At 41.0% G+C, this 19,711-nt stretch overlaps 1 protein-coding gene across 7 annotated transcripts; it reads right to left on the reverse strand.

Moving 5' to 3' along the window:
• Window positions 1–11,498: 11,498 nt before the first annotated feature.
• Window positions 11,499–18,343, reverse strand: LOC128879813 (bromodomain-containing protein 7). 7 transcript variants are annotated; one of them, XM_054129303.1, is made up of 4 exons: window positions 18,032–18,342; window positions 15,219–15,329; window positions 12,720–14,429; window positions 11,499–12,613 (listed from the first exon to the last, which is right to left on the reverse strand). In XM_054129303.1, exons 3-4 carry the CDS (start codon window positions 14,317–14,319, stop codon window positions 11,955–11,957), a joined length of 2,259 nt encoding a protein of 752 aa, XP_053985278.1. In that variant the 5' UTR covers window positions 14,320–14,429; window positions 15,219–15,329; window positions 18,032–18,342; the 3' UTR covers window positions 11,499–11,954. The 7 variants fall into 7 exon arrangements, with proteins under 7 accessions (XP_053985278.1, XP_053985276.1, XP_053985277.1 ...); XM_054129301.1 differs by lacking the exons at window positions 15,219–15,329; window positions 18,032–18,342 and adding an exon at window positions 16,242–16,816 and having other exon boundaries at window positions 12,720–13,220; window positions 13,296–14,429; XM_054129302.1 differs by lacking the exon at window positions 18,032–18,342 and adding an exon at window positions 16,242–16,815.
• Window positions 18,344–19,711: the final 1,368 nt, after the last annotated feature.

Below are 19,711 nucleotides of genomic sequence, written 5' to 3' on the forward strand. Positions count from 1 at the left end.
AATTATTCATGAACTGGTTTCGATTAATTTAGTTGGTGGCGTTATTCATGAATCGATTTAGTTAAATTTTGTTGGTGAATTTATTCGCGAAATAATTGATCATGAAACGTGCTGAAATTATTCATGAACCAGTTTCGATTAATTTAGTTGGCGGCGTTATTCGTGAATCGATTTCGCTAAATCTTGTTTGTTATTCGTTATTTTATTTTGTGAACTTATTCGCGAAACAATTGATCATGACTCGTGCTGAAATTATTCATGAACCAGTTTCAATTAATTCAGTTAGCAATGTGTCGATTTTACTGGGCACTTATTTATTGAACAATTACTCATGAATAATGCCGAAAACATTCATGTATGTATTCCATGGGATTGCATTCAAAACAGGATCAATCGCCTGATTCTCAAGCTGCGAACGCGCCGAATGCAAAACGAGCATCAATCGTAAGCGAATGTTCGGTTAAATGCTTCCGAAAATCGGGAAACCCCGCAGTTTCCGCGAATCTATGCCGGTCAGTTTGGTAAAACGATACGATAGAGGCGATATAAAGAAAGACGAAAACGTTGAAGCGATGAGAAGAGCACAAGCGCTCGGCTGTTTTCAGTTTTTCAGGCTCGTTTTTCCCACCGTTTGGTAGGGCGAATACGTTTCCGCCGAAAATCCCGACGATTCGTTTTCCTTGCTGATTGATTTAGTCAGCGGGTCGGATTTAATCTTCCATCGCGTTGCGACGGATATAAAAGGGAATTCGTATCGAGACGATGCGATCGATTTCCTACGCTGAACAGACTTTCGCTTAGGTATACAAACCTCGTGTTTCGGAATTCTCAGTTCAAACTTCACTGATTAAAAAAAAAAAAAAAAAGACCTCCGCGATAGGGAGGAAGCAAATAACAATTGAATTGTGGCACCGATGAAAAGTCTGTTTGCGTTCTTCCTAAGTAAATAGTAAATTCTCTATTTGCGTTTTGCGTGAGAGTTTCGTTTCATTTTTTTTTTCTTTATTTTTTTCATCTCTCGTTAGTCTCGAGGGCTTTTAGTGTTTTTTCTTTATTTTGTCAATTTAAGTATCAGGTTTTTCTCGAAATTGTTTATCTGTGAAGAGGATTATTGTTGTAGAATAATCCAGTCTCGTGATTGCGTAACGTAATTTAAAAAATTCGGAATTAGAATATTATCTAAATTTCCAATTAAAATTTTCTTTTGAAAGTCCCTTGAAAAAAATTCGCGAGAGTCGCGTCCCCTTGAACGGTAGCATGAGTTATCGAGGTACAAGCGTACCACGAAATGACGCGACAGCCGATTACATTCCCAGTCGTATCGCGTTTCGCGGTTTTTGTATAGCGAGCGTCGGCATTATACGACGGCGGAAAATAAAACGCGGAGAAATTTTCGGTGGGAAAGATAGGCAGTATCGGGCACGTTTAAACGGACCTTTCAAAAATATTTTCCCTCTGGTCTGGCATGCTACTTTTTTGCTCGTTTCGACGAACGTGCAGGTTGCTCGAAAATTGGCTCGCTTATCGGTTACATCGGTTTAAATGCCGTCGCTCGGTAAAAACGACGTATAGTCGATCTGTTACGCACGAGAGACACTTCATAGGACTCGATCGTGTCCTTAGATCTTCGTCGAAGATATAGAAAGCGGATTTAGGGGAGTTTAAGGGACTTTATTCGGAGATAATGAACCCTCGAATGGGAACTAACTTTATTTTCACAAAAACGTTAATTGCGACATTTAATTCCCTTCGGAATTTATTTAAAAGGTTACGTATAGAGGTCGATTCAAACTATACGGCACGGACCGTCACGACAGATTAATGCAAGTACTCGCACTGCTTCCGTAACTGTTTATCAGTTAACGTTTTACAGTCACGATGAATGGATCGTGCAGCGACGATGATTTAGCTCTTATAGCTTTATTTTTAGACGAAGAAGACACCGAATTGAAAAAAGTTAAAAAAAAAGAAATGGAATATGGGTACATCTATTATTAAAAAAGAAAAAACATGAAAGAGAACGTTGTTCAATGACTTTTTGAAAATTGACTTATTACATATAATGGCTCAGAGGCCTTAAAATTTTCAATTAATTGTTCTTGGTCCATTCTGTGCTAACAAATAAAGTTTTGTACCTTAATTCTTACGGTTATGATAATAAATATATGTATGATAAATCAAGAAATTATCATCGTTATATAAAGATGGATTTTGCCAACCATTTGAAGAGCATTTTACGTTATAAAATTTCAAAAGTGAAGTTTTACAAATAATTACTTTCATCGTTAAGAATAGTAACACGTACAAAATAAAATCTACGTTCACCAACCACCATAAATTAATTCCTTCCTTGCTGTTTCGATCTCCAATTGATATTCGGTCGACTCGAAATTGCTCCCCGAAATTTATGTCCTCCAGATGGAAGCGATTGCTAGTTGTCGGATAGGAATCGGTCGCGATTTCGAATTTGAATTTCAAAAATTCGGGAACTGGGTCGACCCCGAGCATCGAACGAAAGATCGAGCCTGGGATCGTCGATCGCGAATAACAAAACATTTCCAACGGCCCACGGAACCAATCGGCGCGCTCGTTTCCGGTCAAAGGTGCGCAAACAAAGGCGCGTGAAAATGAAAACCGAAAAGCAACGAGCTCATCGGTGGAAACGACAAGCAGAGAGGTCTAGGCTATTCAAGAAAACGAAATACAATATTTCCATGTTGCGTTAACGTCGCCATTGTTCCATTGTTTGGGTGAAAATCGCCCGAAGGCCGACGCGTCGAATTTCTCATCGAAACATAGATTTTCACAGGATACCTAAATCGAACAAAAATGAGCTTTTGGGGCAATTTTTCAGCGGATGGAAAATTCTATTTTATTGAATATTCCCTGTAAAACCTTTCAAGAATGATACTTTTATCTAGTCGTGCAAATTTTGTTGGGATTAAAATGTCGAATCGAAGAAGGATGGCTCCTCGAATTTCCGTGGAATTCATTTGCAACGCGATGCGTCAAATTTAACCCGACTCGATTGTAACTCGATAGGAAATTACGAATCAGCGTCGCGGAATAAAACTATAGCGAAGGTTCGAATTAAATTGAGATAAGATTAGAAAGCAATCTTCCGAATAGTAGGAATATTCCAGTCTAGAAGAAGCAAGCAATTACCGAGTACAATATTTTAGAAAATGAAAAGGGTTACCAAAATACATAGGATAATGTATATTACGGTACAAATGACTAAAGTCTCGAAGTCGCATCTCGAAGATTCAACGTTCGGTCGATCTTTAGTGCCCGGTTAAAAACAGTTTCCCTCGTATGTTTACGTAAAAAGTTCGCTCGTTTAAATACCCTAGGATTCATGAAAACGACCCCATAGCGTCGCGGAAAGTTCCGTTCCCATTAATTTTTCTCGGGAAATCTCATCTCTCCCCACGAGACGAAAGAATATCGTTGAGATTCGAGCTCGCGCGAGAAGTTCTCTCGCGGTGATCTCGTTCAATTAAAGTTCCCTAAAGGAGAGCCCTTCCGGACACGTCGAAAATCGAATTACAACCGACGAAGAAACACCGCCCGAGCCCCCGCACTTTGTCTCTTTATTAGGGAATTACAGCAGGAAAACTTGGGAGCCTCGGTAGCGACCACTTTCTGGATTTATTCTTTCGAACGAACTTCCTCTTACGACGTGAATCTTTTCCCACGCGGGATGGGAACTTCTCCTGTTCCAGCTAACCGTGGTTCGACGTGGAATCGACGAAGCGAAGTGTAAATTTAGTCGTTAAACGTTTGCCTGGAATCCGTTTCCCGTCGCCAATTGCACGAGAAACGTTCCGCGATCGCCAATATCGTTAAAATTGGATGGAAATTTCAGTGGGAATTTCTCGGAGAGCAACGAATCTCTAATAAGAAAAATTTAGATTTATTGCGCTGGCATTTGCACGTTTGATCGCGGTTTTGGTTTTCGTTGGTAGTTCAAATAGTAATCCGGAGTATAATTATGTATGTAAATTATAGAAGGGTATCGTGCATTGGTTTCGTTGAAACATTAGCCAAAGGAAGTTCTAACCTATTCCAAACACGGAGAAGACGAAAGTCCGGTAGCTTTTCACCTGTCCAATTAGCAGAATTAAAAGGAAGGTGGGTGACAAAATTACAAGGTAGAAGAAACATAATCACGTACGTAGCTAATTGCGGCTCAGGATTCGAGGCAACGAAAGAAAATTCCACGGATCTCGTTACTCCAGCGGGGAAAAAATTTGATAAATTCCATCGCGTTGTTCGACGCGCGATGATCGATTGTGATCGACGACGATGTCGACGCTGCGCCAAAACGACGTGAAAAAAATTGCGTAACTTCTCTGGTTAATCCCCAGATGTATCAGCGTGCCTTTTCGTGTGGATCCGTGCTTGTCAATCTCGACGACAGACGGCGTTCGTAAATAGTTATCGTTTTCGCGATAAAGTAGAGATCAGGTTCGGAAAGCGTAAAAAATTGATCGCCTCCGACCTATTCGCTGACAGACCCACCCACGTCGTCCCCTAAACGATCCAGAAAGGAACGTAAATCGCAATCTGGAATTATAGATCACTAAAAGTCGTCTTTATGACACGAAGAACTGAAATGCGATAATTAGACGAAGGGAGCACCGACAACGCTGATTCCACTGAAATTACAGCGCGGGAAACAACTGGAGAACTTGGTGGTAGGGTTTATAACTACGTGTAATAAACAGGGGAGATTGTGTCTGCCACTGAACGCATTAAACGTGGAAAAGTTGATGTTATTCTAAGACGAGTGTGTTATTAATACGAGTATTATTAATACGAGTTGTATTTTACAGTTTAAAAGTGCACTGGAAATGATTGTAATTGTTTTCACCCTGAAAGTTGAAATATACAAGGCGAAATGGAATGTTTCGTTCGTGTACAATGCGCGTGTTTTTGCGCGTAAATAAGACGGCGCAATTTCCGTTGCGCCGTAACGACAATATGATTGCTAGGTTTACGGCTGCTTTTTGACTTCGCCCCTTTATTAGAGAATAAAGGTGCTCCGTCTGAAGCTCCCACGTTCGAGGGAAACGAGTCACGCACTCGTAAAGCCGATCCATTAGCGCGATAATAATTCGTGCGCAGTTGAAACGAGGTCGAAAGCTCGCGCAAAATGAATTGATAGTCGCGTTAAACGAGGGGAGTAACGAATCCAGAAACGGAGACGTGTCTGAGATTTGAACTGCTTCAGTTTTATTTGTTGCAGTTCAAAATTTAAGTTAATTCTACGTCTGAACGAAAAACATTTTACTGTTGTAAAAATGATAGCGAAGAATTGTCCTATCGACGTTCTATTCTCTACCGTCTCGAACTGCTTCAGTTTTATTTGTTGCGGTTATAAATTTACCAAATTAATCCTACGTCTAAACGAAAAACATTTTACTGTTGTAAAATGATAGCGAAGAATTGTCCTATCGATGTTCTATTCTCTACCTTCTCGAATACGTTTTAAACATTCGCTATAATTAACTGTAAATTCAAATGGAGAACCGTAAACTGTAGAACATCGAATTAACCAGAAGCGTTGATATTAGGATAGTGATAACGTGTCGGAGTTACAGGGAAATTCACTAGCGTATTGAATCTGTATGCGAAACCATGGACCCCTGTGTTCCATCTATGGAATATGATATCAGCCTGACGACACACGCTCCCATTCTACTGTGGACACACAACGGCCGATCTGTTTCACTTGTCTGGCCGGTTGCGCCCCTATTCTACTTGCTTGACTATTCAGATCCGTATTCCACACGCCTTACTGGGACAAGCCTGCTTCTAATTGTGCGAATGGAGAGCGTCAGAGTCCCTTATCCCACTGGGAACACCAACTTACGCTATTGTTTCGAATCGAACTCCCATTCTACCGGTATCCTACTGATCAGCCTACTCTGCTCGATCGCTGCCATGCACTGTGACCTTCGTGCCATTGGATTCCACTCGACTTCTGCATATCTATTTTCCCTGCTCCAAGGAACGAATTAGTAGCTCGTGTTTGATTTGTTTGGTCCTTAGTTAGTGCAAACTTCAAACTCTAACGCTTTGCAATATTACTCTAATATTAACCCATTGCACTCGAGAGGTGACTCTCAGTCATTTGGAACTCGAAGTGTCGATAGAATGATTTTCGTTGAAGCAAAGGTGACCTAATTCTCAAATCTCAAATTAGAGATCTCATTTTCGAAGTCAATATAATCTTAGCATTCGTGATAATAGAATGCTAAGAAAACATCTCGATTTGTTCAAAGATACCAGAAAACAAAGCCTCGAGTGCAATGGGTTAACTATAAACCCTCGTCAATTTTTACAATACACATATTCATAGATGAAATTTCAACTGAAAAATATTGTATCCCTGAAGTGGAGTCCCAAATTATTTCTACGACCAATCATCTCAATTCCTCAGCTTTTATTCCCAGGTGTGTATCCAATGTTTGTTTCATTTTGTTCTCTAAAAAATACCAGAAAACAAGGCCTTGAGTGCAAAAGGTTAACTATAAACCCTCGTCAATTTCTACAATACACATATTCATAGATGAAATTTCAACTGAAAAATATTGTATCCCTGAAGTGAAGTCCCAAGTTATTTCTACGACCAATCACCCCAGTTCCTCAGCTTTTATTCCCAGGTGTGTATCCAATGATTGTTTCATCTTCTTCTCGACTATACTAGTATATTTTCCGTCAATATCCCGACGAGCTGAATAAATACGGATAATAAGGCTGACACGCGTGAAAGTGTGAAGCGTGTTGCTTAGGGCCGCTCCACCGCTCCGGCAACCTGGACCGTCACGTTCCCTTTAAAGTGATCGCCCAAATCCCGTTTAATCACGGATAGCTGGGACGTGCGGTTAACACTGTCTATTTGTCATAGAACCGAGCATTCGCAACGGACCAATCGCTCGGCCGCACGATTTCACGCACCGGCGCTAAACCAAACTCCGACCATCCAATATTTCCGTAACGGCTCCGAGCGATTCACTGGAACGACGACTGAATAATGGAAGCCAGCCAGACCGAGACACAGCCTCTGCTTCGGTTAGGGTACCATGCGACTCTATTCCAACGCATGATGTACGCCATGAAATTACTTCGAAAAGCGAACTAGGCGCATTACTCGTGAAGGTAGAAAAAAACACAAGAAATCTGTTTTCAAACGAACCGCTAAGTAGATTTCGGTTTTTACTCCATCGAACAGAATTTTCGAAGCAAAACGTCTATTTTTTGGATGCATATAGACGAGTTCTTGTTCTGTGCCAGGATGTTTAGAGGCCGGTCAGGAACGGCTTATACAGGGTGTCTCAGCCTAAGTGATACAGAGCTCTAACTCCGAAACTAACGGCCGAATGCAAAATTTCAAATACGGAAATTGCATGGTAAAGTGAGGCTCATGTTTCAGGGAGAAGGAATTTTTGTTAACTTTGTTATTTAACGAGATATGATGGTCAAGTTTCGTTTTTCAAATGGAACTATATATTTTCTCTTATACCATGAGATAGTACTTTTCAAGACGAATTCATTAAGCTTTAATGTATTTACCAGATTTGTATTAGTTTTCAAGCTTCCATTAGTTTGATTAGTTTTGAATGTTAGGCGAGACCGAGTACTTGTGAGAAACGTGCCCCTCTAGTGTCGAGAACAGGACGTGCCACTACAAATGCATAAAATCGACAGTCTATAATTTCTACAGTAGTTATTCTTAACGATATTTATTAAAAAGTACGTAAACTTAGTTACCTAATCAAGATCTACCTAATCCAGGTCTACGATCAGGAAGGAACGATCCCAGATGTTCCAAAATGTAAATGCAAAGCGATCCAGCTCGGGGGAGCATGGATTCAATTAGAACTAAGCCACAATTTGGCCCTGATTACGTTCGCACGATACTTCAAGCTTGTCGAATTAGTTCTCCTCTTATTGTTAGATACGAATTTCGACGACGTCTTACGCGAACTCCCGCCGAGATAACGCGGAAATTCTGCTGCCAACTTCGCAGCGACTTTGTGCGTTCCGTGGTGCTGTTTAAAATTTAAAGATGACAGTGATTTATCGCTGTTCGAGTCAAGGTCCGAAAATCACGTAGTTGGTACTCCCGACATTCCTCGGGTTTAATTTCCGTTTCGACTCGTTCCCCGTTAATTTCTGAAAGGGAAACCTAATAGTTGGATATGCTACGTTGATAAATCGCTTCTCGATAATGGAGTATGCTAGGTAGATTTTAACGATTCACTCGAATATCGTGCGATTTCCGTGTCGCGAAGTTGAACGTACCGATTCAGCTTGGAAGGTAAAGATCGTGCGGAACTGCAAATAACATAAACCATCTTTAAAAATAAAAAATTTATCAAATTAATCAACACGATTGGATCAGTTTTTTTCGCTTTCATCGAATGAACTATAGAAAAGTTCAAGGGGAAACACGCGGAGGAATCGTGTGTCACAAAATATCACGCGCAGATATCAAAGATTGATAATTGTTCGGCTCGCTTCGAATGCCACGGGGTCTCGTCATTTCCAAGCTGTCTGCGCACTCGAAAAAACGGAGTCGCTGCTTAATTAACCTGTCAGAGAATAGACAATCCCACTGGCGAGGCCTCTGCAGAGTTTCGAAAGTGGCTCAACGTTCCTTTCGCCGAAATTAAAATCGATGCTTTCGATCGAAATTTTATTAATTCTTCCCAGATATTTGGGAGACGAGGCGAGGGACTTGCGATAGAATGACTTTCTAATCACAAATCTATGATATCGTTATCAGAATAAATTTTAGTAACTGAAAGTTGGATAAAGAGTAATTAAATTCGGTACAAGAAGTTACACTTCGATAAATATAAAATGAACGATGACCGTAAAGGTTCGATACTGGAAAAACGACGCTCTGAATATAGAGATCGTGATCTCACATTGAGAAGAATCTCGTTACGAGTGACGAAGCACTCCGCGAGATTGCAGGGCGCACAGATCGGATTAAATTAAATCCACCCGAGAAGGCGAACTTCGTTATCGGACGGTTGTTTGTTTACCATGCGGCGTCGCAATATCCAAACGAAATTTAAAGACCGCTCCACCGAGTCCCATTATTCCTCGATAGCATATTTTGATAGAAGAATATACATACCACGCACTATACATCGCTTTCTACTCCGATGGTTTCTCGAAAGATTTATTTTTCATAACAGGAACCACTGTTAATGTTAGGGTTATAGCACACACACAAAAAAACGAACAAAAAGATGGTCTAATATTACCGCACGAATGAAAGATTTTAATGAATTTGGAATTTAGTCGTTCGCCGCGTTCTAGGACTCGTACAAGACTAACTGAACCACGTTGGTCTTGAAACACACACACACGCACACACACACACACATACAGCAGACAGATAGTCAGCGCTCATCACAGTCACACCAAAACCGTGAATTTCAAACACCAAGGTGTTAGGGAATACTCTCAAATTTGCACTGCGTCTAACAGTTAATCATAAATCTGATATTTAATTTCGAAAGGAAAATTCACTTTTGAACAGTCGTTTAACAACTCGCTCGCGGTTTCCCGCGGTAATTTTTTAATTTCCTCGACAGCACTGAAACGCTAATGGAATAGTTAGTGGGGTATGCTAATGGTCGAGGAGCTTGGAGCCGCGATAAACGGCCGGCCCACGTAATCGAGTTTTCCGTTCTCCATACTCGAACTTGTCTATTTAGTTATAACGACGTAATTATAGTGAATCACACTTATCCCTGTGTATTCGGGATCCCGTTGACTATCGAAATTAGCCTACGCTTTACTACCTTAATCCTATTATCGAGGAGCTCTGGCAGTCGCCAGCAATTCCAGCAATCGCGTTACCCTATCAACATAGTACAACAACCATTTACGATATAAGCATTTTTAATGTAAGGAACCAGCTACTTCGTGGCGATATTCTGGAAATTACAAGTATTCACGTACAAATGTGGTACAACTTTCATTATAATACAGTATCATTTATAATTATGATTAATGATCTAAAAAGAAACCGAACTGTTGCTATAAAAAGAAAAAAATACAAGTAAAGTTTTTACACGCACGTTTATTTACTCAAAATAATCTCCCTCTGCGTCAATACAGCGTGTAGACCGCGTAATTAACATTTCGAAGAACGTGTGTGTAAAAACTTTACTTGTACTATTTTCTTTTAATAGCAAAAGTTTGGTTTCTTTTTAGACAGACCGTGTATACTGATGTTCAGTTAAAAATTCCATGAATATTACACTAATACTTTTATTATAATGCATTATTACTTACAGCGTCATTAATATATTGATATTCAATTAGAAATTCCATGAACGTCACGCTTCGAAATTGAATTTTCGCGGCTTTCGATAGTCGCAGTTATTCGAATCAGGAAGGTGGCGCCGCCAAGCGGCTTCTTCCTCTACCGCGTTCCTGGGAACTGGCTGCAGCAAAAACGCGCGCTCCTCTCGTATCGTAATTTGCATGTTATTTGAAAATAGCGCAGTGATTTATCATTCCTGGTGGCTTTTTGGCAGCAGACAACGTATGCGGTGAGTTTTTTTAATATCAATTCATATCTGGTATCAAGCATTTTCCTGAAAATTTCATATTTCGTCAGCGTTCCCATAACACCGTTGGCGCCGGTTTTCATACGCTGAAAGCAAAAACGCGTTCGAATGTTTCTTTCATTTTTATTCTTTTATTCTTTCGTTCTGAAACGAAATAAAAGCAACGCTGAGTGCATTTTTTAGTACTCGATAATGTCACAGCTATTCCTATGGAAAATTCTTACTGCTAGAAAATCAAAGACAGAAAATGCAACAAGTTTTGAGATTCGATAGCGTCGTTCCGTTTACCGTACATTCTTCGTCGAATTTGCGTCTACATTTCAATCAGGATTCTTTGAGAAAGGAAATCTTGATTAAACGAAAGCAGTATAGTAACCGTCGTTGTTTAAACATTGTTAGAGACATCGTAGTTCGTTCCTTTTTCGTTAGTAATTAATTAATAAACTCGAAGTTGAACGAAATCATGAAAAGTTATACACAAGATACATATGTTTTAAAAAAGATAAATCAATGACGGATGAAATATTTTCTAACCAATTTCCATCAGACGTTCAAAGAAATTTAATTTAAAAAATACATTTCATGAATATTTACAATTTCTTTTTCATATCCTTACATTACAAAATAGAAAGCAACAACATTGCATTATTTTATGAACTTTGAACTAATCTAACAGTGAGGCGGATGAATCTAATCCTATGTACAGCATTCTTATTGCTTTTAAAAAATCTATTTCCATTTGCGTAACATTGTCTCAAAGAATAATTATTTGAGTACAATTTTTGAGATTCTAATTTCAAGAATAAAGATCAACATAAAGGATTTATTCTTAGATTCCATTAACAATAACTGTGATAATCCATAGACATGGTTCATAAAAATCACTTCATCATACCAATTAAACAGTATTCTGTGTTACGAATATATTTCATGTAAACTTTTACAAGTTTCTTATAATGCAATTTGTTACGCAAACTTCATAAATAATATTCATATAAAATAAACACTCTGTTGTTCGAATGACAATTCGCTACAGGACACAATGTTATTAACCGTACATTTGACGTTAATCCTACTGTTTATATGTAGTAAAATGTACAACCTGTGGTAGGCACAGATGAACAAAATTCTTATCTAGACAAAAATCTCAAGTAACAAATAAAAGGCAACTTTCATCCACCAACTTTTCATCTGTGACCTATTAAATAAAGGTTAGCATTTGAATTATAGAATGAGACATTTCACAAACAACATTTACAAATTTCAGTGTCGGTTTTATTCATTACTTGTTGTGCCAGCAAAATTTTGTCCATCTCTGGAGGTATATTATTGAAAATTAAGTCGTACACACTAAGACTCGGACAAAATATCCTCCAAAGTTTTGTCGTCGTGAAGAGGCGAGTGTCCTAATGTAGGATCGCTCTCCAGAAATTCACGAAGTTCGGTTTCTAGATCAGGAACAGCAGATGCCTCCGTCGGGTTCAGCAATGACGGAGGTGTCTGACTGTGCGTCATACCGATTTGTATCTGAATCGGTGGTTGAGCTGCGTTTACAATACTGATTGGTGGCGTCGGTTGGCTGGGCGGGCTGAGCAAATTTGCGCTTGGAATTGGCGAAGGTGTCGGCAAAAGGTTAGCTGAGACCTGACTGCTAGTGGTTTGCGAAAGTAGGTTGTTTTCAGCGACGATTGTAGGATTGTGAGTGATAGGCTCCACCTCCATAGGCTCTGGTCCACCCAGAGGCGCTATTCCCATGGCTCTACGCAAACCGTCGACAGGGGCGATGGCCGAGGGCGGAAGTTTCTTTGCAATTTCTGTCAGGTTGTCCGTTATTTTGTCAGCCAACGCTACTTCGTTCTCTGATGGTTTAGGAACATTCGACAAATGAGCAGGCGGTGGAGCTGATAAACGATCGTGTTGCACTTGCTTCAGACGACCTATCATTTGAGACGTGTCGTCTAAGCGACTTTGTAAAGCTGCACGTTCCTCGGTGAGCTTCAATTCATCTTCTGTAAAGAAAACAATATAGTTATAGTCATAGTCGAACCAGACTCTTGTAATCCCTTAGCAGAATTCCTAAGAATGTTTAGAAATGTTTTTATTAAATATAATTACCTATATTGCCCAGACTCTCCAGGAAATTAACATCAATTCCTATGTCTGAAAGAGTCTTTAACTGGTCAATGTCAACTTTAACATTATCCATGGAAGAAATGTTACGATTCACGTCCTGCATAGGTTTCTCTAACAAATGCTTTATCTTCTCTTCCTCCTCCCTGAGCCTTCGTTTCTCCTCAAGGAACTTCTTAGTTTTTCTGTGATCCCCACCTGTTAAGATATCCAGTAGATCGTCGACCATAGTTAACGTATAATCACAGTCTTTAGCAAAGTCTAAAATGGATTCTGCGTATTGTACAGCCGTTTCGTCGCCATAAGTTTGATATACCAAGTCTGTCTCATCCTTCGTAAGATTAGCAAATGTGGAATCATAGCTCGGCGCGTAAGAGCCAAAGGCACCATAATACAAAGGTTTTACTGGCTTAGACATGTTCCTCCTATCTTCACGGAATCCTGCTAATGCACCTGTACCGTGGTTTAATTTACCTATGAGCTGACCTAATGACACAGGTCTTTGATTAGTTCCTGGAATTACACCATCCCCTGGTACTATTATTTGTAAGCTAGTGGTACCATCTTTCTTTTGTCTGAGGAAACCCATCTTCGAATTGAGCCTTTTCAACGACAACTTTTCCGATGCTGCTTTCGCAGCTCCGCGTGCTTGTTTCAAGATCTCCTCTGGAGTCATATCATCTGGGATGGCTTCAAATTTACCTAAACTTGCCAATCTCATCTTTCTCTGGTTTTCTTTCCTAAGTTCCTCCGCTTCTTCGTTACGTTCTTCCTGTTCTCGTTCTCGTTCAATCTGTTCTTCGGTGACTGGGATGTCTGGATTATTCGGATCCTCGACGCCTAATTCAAATCCGAGTTCCTCTTTAGAAATGTCTTGCATGTATGTCAGAACAGGTCTCAATTGTCGTAGTTTCTCGGGTGTAACCATTTTTAGGCCGACGTGCAACAATTTCTTCGCTGCCTTGAAATAAATTGTATCTGGATGGTTGTAAGTAGTAGCATTGTCGCACATTAACTTAAAATCATCTACGAATTCGTTTAAATTTTGATAGCTATTATCATCTATTTTCTGCTTTATAGTACTGAAATCCATAGGATTAGTTATGATCTGAGAATATCCAGGTGCAATGCTATCCGTGACCGGCCAAGCAAAAAATTGCTGTGGGTCGCGTTTTTCCATTGACCTAAGAAGGTGTTCCAGTAGTCGTTGTAGAGGTGTACGCTCGGCGATTTTTCTAAGTACGCAAGTTCTAGGTTCTCGATGGGGAGAGAGAGAGCTAATTTGGTTGGTGACACCAATTCTGGGCTCTCCTGTGGACGGGGGTCTAGGAGGTAACAACTGATGATTTGGAATCTTCTTGGGGACTTCTGCTAAACTTTCATCTGCGTCCCCAACTGATTCTTGACTCGATTCCTCCCGTTTTCTCTTTTTATCTTTATGATGATGCTTGTGCCTTTTATCCTTCTTTTTCTTTTTCTTCTTAAGCTTTTTGTGCCCCATATACCTATCGTATTCGGAATCTTGCGTTACGGAACAGTTGAGACCCAACTGTTGCTGGTAGACACCCAAATGTTGAGACAACATTGTTGCTTGGCTCGGAGATTCGTTGCCGTATTCGGGTGTCCCACTGCTACCCCCTACTTTTAATATAAGCTTTAAAGCTCGGGGTTTATCCGTGGTTGTATACTGCCCTTCTGTAAAAGAAAATGAAACGAAGTTATTTACGGTGTATTGGAAACAGTATTGAAATTGTGAAACGTATTAAAACAAATTATTAAGCATTAAGCTATAAATAATATTCATTGCAAATCTATCACATGCGATAAAAATTTCTTGCAGAAAATCATACAAAAGTGCAAAATAACAGCGTATTTTTGTAATGTATAATACAGTGCCAGATGTATAATTTTGCAGGGATTATGAAAAAAATGTGTGTAGTCTTAAATTAATAAAATCTACAGGACATTAACAGAAGGGTAGTAGGAAACATCGACATTAATAATGAAGATGACTTTGTAACAGGACAGTGACCTTGTTTCCACATTCAACAAACTGGAAGCGAGATGGAAGTAGCTCGACTTAAACTAAATAAACCTTGATAGAAGTATGCAATAAAATAGTTATCGTATCGATCGACCGAATCTGTAGGAATAATTAGGAGGGAGCAATCGTTGAAACCGAAAATACCTCGGGAGGAGGTAAAGCAAAAGCACGTATGGCCTTCGATGCCATGGTACATAACAGCCAGGGTACTAAACAATTGAAGTGCAACAGACACATTGGTATCTCAGTAGTTATAAAGCATCCCTATAAACCTCAATGTTAAAAATGATAATACCATCGTATCATTAAAGATCTTGTTGCACTTCAACTGGACTTAACAGACAAAAAACTGAAAGGGTTTGGGACATTCAAGTAATTTTGGAAGCACAGCTAGTTTCTGTCGTGCAACCAGTCCATGTCTGTTGTTACACGTCACTTACTTCCAGGTCGCACCTGTTGCTGCGGAACCTTCGTTTATACTTTCGAATCCACCTCACTTCTACTCCAACCTCACTCTCAGTTTGTCCGTGGTGAAAACGTAGTCAAAATTCCTGTGCATCATTAAACTATGAGTACAAGAAGGATTCCAATGAAAATGTTAGAATAATATTGATCAACTCTGCCTGAACTACAATCAAAGAATCTATCTACAACTTTCTCGAAGGCTGGTTTACTCTTAAACATACACTTTTCATTCGAATCCTCATGCAGTCAGCACGAGCATTGACACAAACCTCGATGCTATAGAATTATATTAAGTGCTCCATTTTAGTAATGTGAAAAGAAGAGAAACATAATACAGTGAAACCTTGAATTTTGTGGATTCGTGGATACAAAGTTGTGCCCTCACTTATGAATATTTTATATGAAGAAGGATATCAAATGTACCGTAGGAAGAAAGGTCAAACTTAGTCAGCCTTCGAAAAGCTTGTGACTGAACAAAAATTATTCTATGCTGCCCTCATTCCTCTTACTAAACCACCACATTATGTTCAACTAATGTCTCATCTTTTTCCCTACAACAGATCATATTTACTCGATTCGACCAAGGAAGGCTCTAGAACGAATTAACCGCACAAGTGGAGTACCTGCAGTATTCGTGAAGTCGAGGACACCCGTTACTTGAACGTACAGCACGTAAAGAAGAAACGCATCGTAAACAATCGCAAGCAACAAAAACACCTGATAACGCGGTGACGAGCTGTCATCGAGAACACGATTCGATCAACGAACATAAAAACAATATCGCGTCGAAGCGGCTGCTGAAACGCCGTTCAAATGGAGAGGCGCGCTTAGAATTCATTTAAGAGCAGTGTGCAGCACGATATAGTACTATTTATAAGGTGGCGCGCAATAACGAAATGTGGCGACCTACGGTGCCGAAACGATGTGGACAATTAATCGTGACGAGAAACAACGATAAGACCATCGAGATACGCCGGATTTTAAGTCCCGATTCTCACCTTCGTGCCTCTCACGCTTGTGCTTTTTGTGCTTCTTCGAGCCCATGATTTGCACGTCGGGCCCCAGCTTGATGAGATATTTTAACGAGAAACAGTAAACACTACGTCTTGAGCCACCACGGAACGCGGTTAGTGATTGCACCGCGCTCCGTTACGTATGTAGACAGTACGGCGGCGGCCATTGAAGACGTCACAGACCTCCAAGCCGTTATGGTGGATGCACGCTGTGATGCCAGATTGGAGTCGGGTGACGCAGGGAATTTCCCCCTGCAGATAGGTTAGCGGTAGGGAAAGCAGATGTACACTATTACACGTTCCATGTACGTGTACCACGGACTTCGGGTTGCTTCGGGTAACCGAGAAAGAAAACGAATACGAGCTTTCCTTTCTCGCTTTCGAAACAGCTGAAGTCAAATTTCCGATAAACTGGTTATGATCTTAACTGTCCTCGTTTAGTTTTGTAAGTAGGATATCCCTGCTACTTTGTTTCTTGCAATATTGATGTTAGATTTAATATTCGATCCAAATAGACTTCTATAACTCGTATAGACTTCTGTATCCTATGTCAGAGCTTCGTTCACTTCCGTTTCGAAATCCTCGCTAATTCGAAAAAAGAAACAGAAGTTAACTCGAGACTGCGTATACAGCCACTTGGCGACTGCAACTCGAATTTATATAAATTGACCTCTGAAACGTGAAACACAATACGCAGATTTCTATCAGTGTCGACACATCGATCGAGCGCAATTTGTTTTTGTTTCTTTTACGTTGCGTTGCCTTGTGCTACATTCAAAATCAACGCAATTTATTTGTGACGTTTAGTCGACTGGACGGCTACTTAAATTTGCTCGTTGGGAAATATTTCATTCTAGGAAGCGAGGCCGGGAAATTATGCAAAAAGAATTGTAGGATCCCTCAAAGTGAGTAGCCCCTGACCCCGATAGGAGTAGATCCGTCACTGTATATTGAGTAAAGAAATTAATGACAATAATTTACGAATATCTAGACGGCTACACGCCAACAGAAAGGTTCAACCTAGAAAACATAAAACAAGATCGCCCAATTTGGCGGCAATTCGAATTTCAGCTGTTTCGAGAGCGAGAATCGAAAGCTCGTATTTTCTTTCTCGATTCCTCCAAGTGCCAAGCTTACGTACAAGCGATACGTGTATTAGTGTGAGACACTCGTAATTAAACTAAATGGAAGGGGAATTCTCGGAGCACGAGCCACCAATCCGGCATCACAGGATGCGCTTTCCCCTTTTAACCGCCTATTCGCCAGCTGCACTGTCATGGCGTCGCGTCGTTCGAAGAAGCGCGCGATTTGAATTCATTCAAACGTCCGTCGCGCTATTTCTTTTCCCTGTATCAAAACACACAAACGATGAATGAAATAGGCATATATTCGAACAAAAAGGTGGCTCATCTCCGGCTTGGACCGCGTTCGAATCGCGACTCGAATTTCACGAAGTGAGCGGATGTTCGAACGACAACCGCGCCAACGACAGGTCGCGAGTTCGACCAGCTTCGTGATTGTTCTCCCGGTCAGGGCTGGGCTTCACGCGTCCCGTGCGTGTGGGCGAATCCCCCTAGCACTGTGCACTGAGCTTTAAAAGCGAAAGGCGCTTCCTAACCTACAAAAGATGGTTGAAGTGCTGGCACTTACCGTGCGCCGTGCAACAAAACACTCGACCGTATTCACAGGCACGCTTTACCGCACAAGATCGTCCCACTAAACGAAAGCGAGGGCTACGCTCGAATTTTCGTCGGGAATATCCGGTGGAAACTTACCACGGGCGACGACGAGCCCAGCCACCCAGCCGCGATGCAATTAAAGGGGCAACGGATCAGCTGTTTCGACGAAACGCCGTGAGAGCAGGACGGGAAGAGCGAGAGAGAAAGCTGGGAGAAATGCGTTCCCTCTGAGAGGAAAAAAATTCACACACTGTGTGCAATTTTCAGCCGCGAGCGTCGTAGCCGCACTCAAGCCGATTATTTGTTTAAGGTCGATGCTGAATTCCCGGCGTTCAGCGATCAGGGCTCGATGCACGAGGACGCTGGGCGTTTCACTGCACTTCCCCCTGGCAGGAAACCGCAGATTCGCGAACTTGTTATTCGGCTAACTCCGTGTAACTTCCATGCGGTACGCGTAGGCACGTTGGCGCTGTTCGTTTCGACGCCGGCTACTGTTCGGTGCGAACGGGTACCCGTCGAGTAGCAACAACTTTCGCGGTGGACTCGAATCTGCCGCACTTTGGAATGACGTGCCGTTGACAACGGCTGTTATACACTCCGCGACAAAATGATGGGGTAACTCCGCATTATTTGCGTTACCCTAACTCGCTAACCATACGTTGGTTGGTGGAATGACACGCAACTGTAATCGAACCGCTGAGGAATTTGCGTGCATTTTATTGTAAGGTGTATACGTGTACATCTTGAAATTTAATTGTTATATTATTATTGAATTCTGCGTGGGTTGTACCTTGGGTTGGGATGCAAGAGGTCATTAGAAGGTCGATGAGAGTCCCACATAACCCGGATATGCGTAAATGCATTTTCACTCGAAACAAAAAGGTGATTAGGAGGTCGCCGTGTTTAAACAATGATGAAATTTTGAAGTTTCGTTGAATATAACTTCGAAGAAATTTTTGTTTATCGGAGTGCTAGATACTTGAGTGATGTCAAGGAGTACATCGAGTCTGTGCAAATTGCAACTGTCTCGGAAAAAGAAGATGAAAAATCCAGGGGGGCCGGATAGTTTTGCCACGGAGTGTCGAGTCTGACAAAGGCGACGTCTCGCGTCGACAATGGGCCGACATTATCAATGGAATGCAATAATATGCGCGTCAACCCCCAAGGACTCCGGCAGCGTCTGCCAACGGACGGAGTCCGTCCGTCAGTTCCAGCCTCTCCATTAACGCGATGCCCGTGGTCTTCTGTTTATTTGAAATTCTAATGGAGCTTATCAGGAGCGAGACCGAATTGGCACTATTCAAATATTCTCTCCATTCTCCGTTCGATCGCGAGATGCACTAAATCTTGAATGAGATTCAAGTCTGTGTTTCCTAAACAATTTCAAAAACAGCAATTCGACGACTCGAATTTAGTTTGTTCTCGTCTAGACTGCGATCTACATACTTCAGTTTGAACGAAATACCTGATGTCTAGCGCATCGACTCGACGTGAAACGAACGAAGCTTCAGCTTCGTTATGGAAATTGATTTCAACGAAGATAAAAAAATTCACAAAAGCTCCTCTGTATCGGCCATTAAAGAGATCCTGCGACTGGGTTTTCGATAAAAGAGCCTGTTGGATATCGGCTGTTGGATTGAGTACCTTTTTACGATCCAACAGCACATTTATTACCACCCGTTGGTACCCAAATGAATTTTTCGAAGACCCGAAGGCAGCCTATGCGCAACTTTTAAAACTGCTATGGTCTTTAAAACCACCCCTATTCTTCCTGGA

The sequence above is a fragment of the Hylaeus volcanicus genome, chromosome 7 (assembly GCF_026283585.1).
Source record: "Hylaeus volcanicus isolate JK05 chromosome 7, UHH_iyHylVolc1.0_haploid, whole genome shotgun sequence".
Lineage (NCBI taxonomy): Eukaryota > Metazoa > Arthropoda > Insecta > Hymenoptera > Colletidae > Hylaeus > Hylaeus volcanicus.

Excerpts from the sequence above, each read along its gene's own strand:
- LOC128879813 (XM_054129300.1), bottom strand. The coding sequence starts at position 16,287 with ATGGGCTCGAAGAAGCACAAAAAGCACAAGCGTGAGAGGCACGAAG. Across the intron at positions 14,430-16,241 it reads CAAGCGTGAGAGGCACGAAG|AAGGGCAGTATACAACCACG; the intron begins GTGAGAATCGGG and ends TTTCTTTTACAG. Across the intron at positions 12,614-12,719 it reads GGAGAGTCTGGGCAATATAG|AAGATGAATTGAAGCTCACC; the intron begins GTAATTATATTT and ends TTTTCTTTACAG.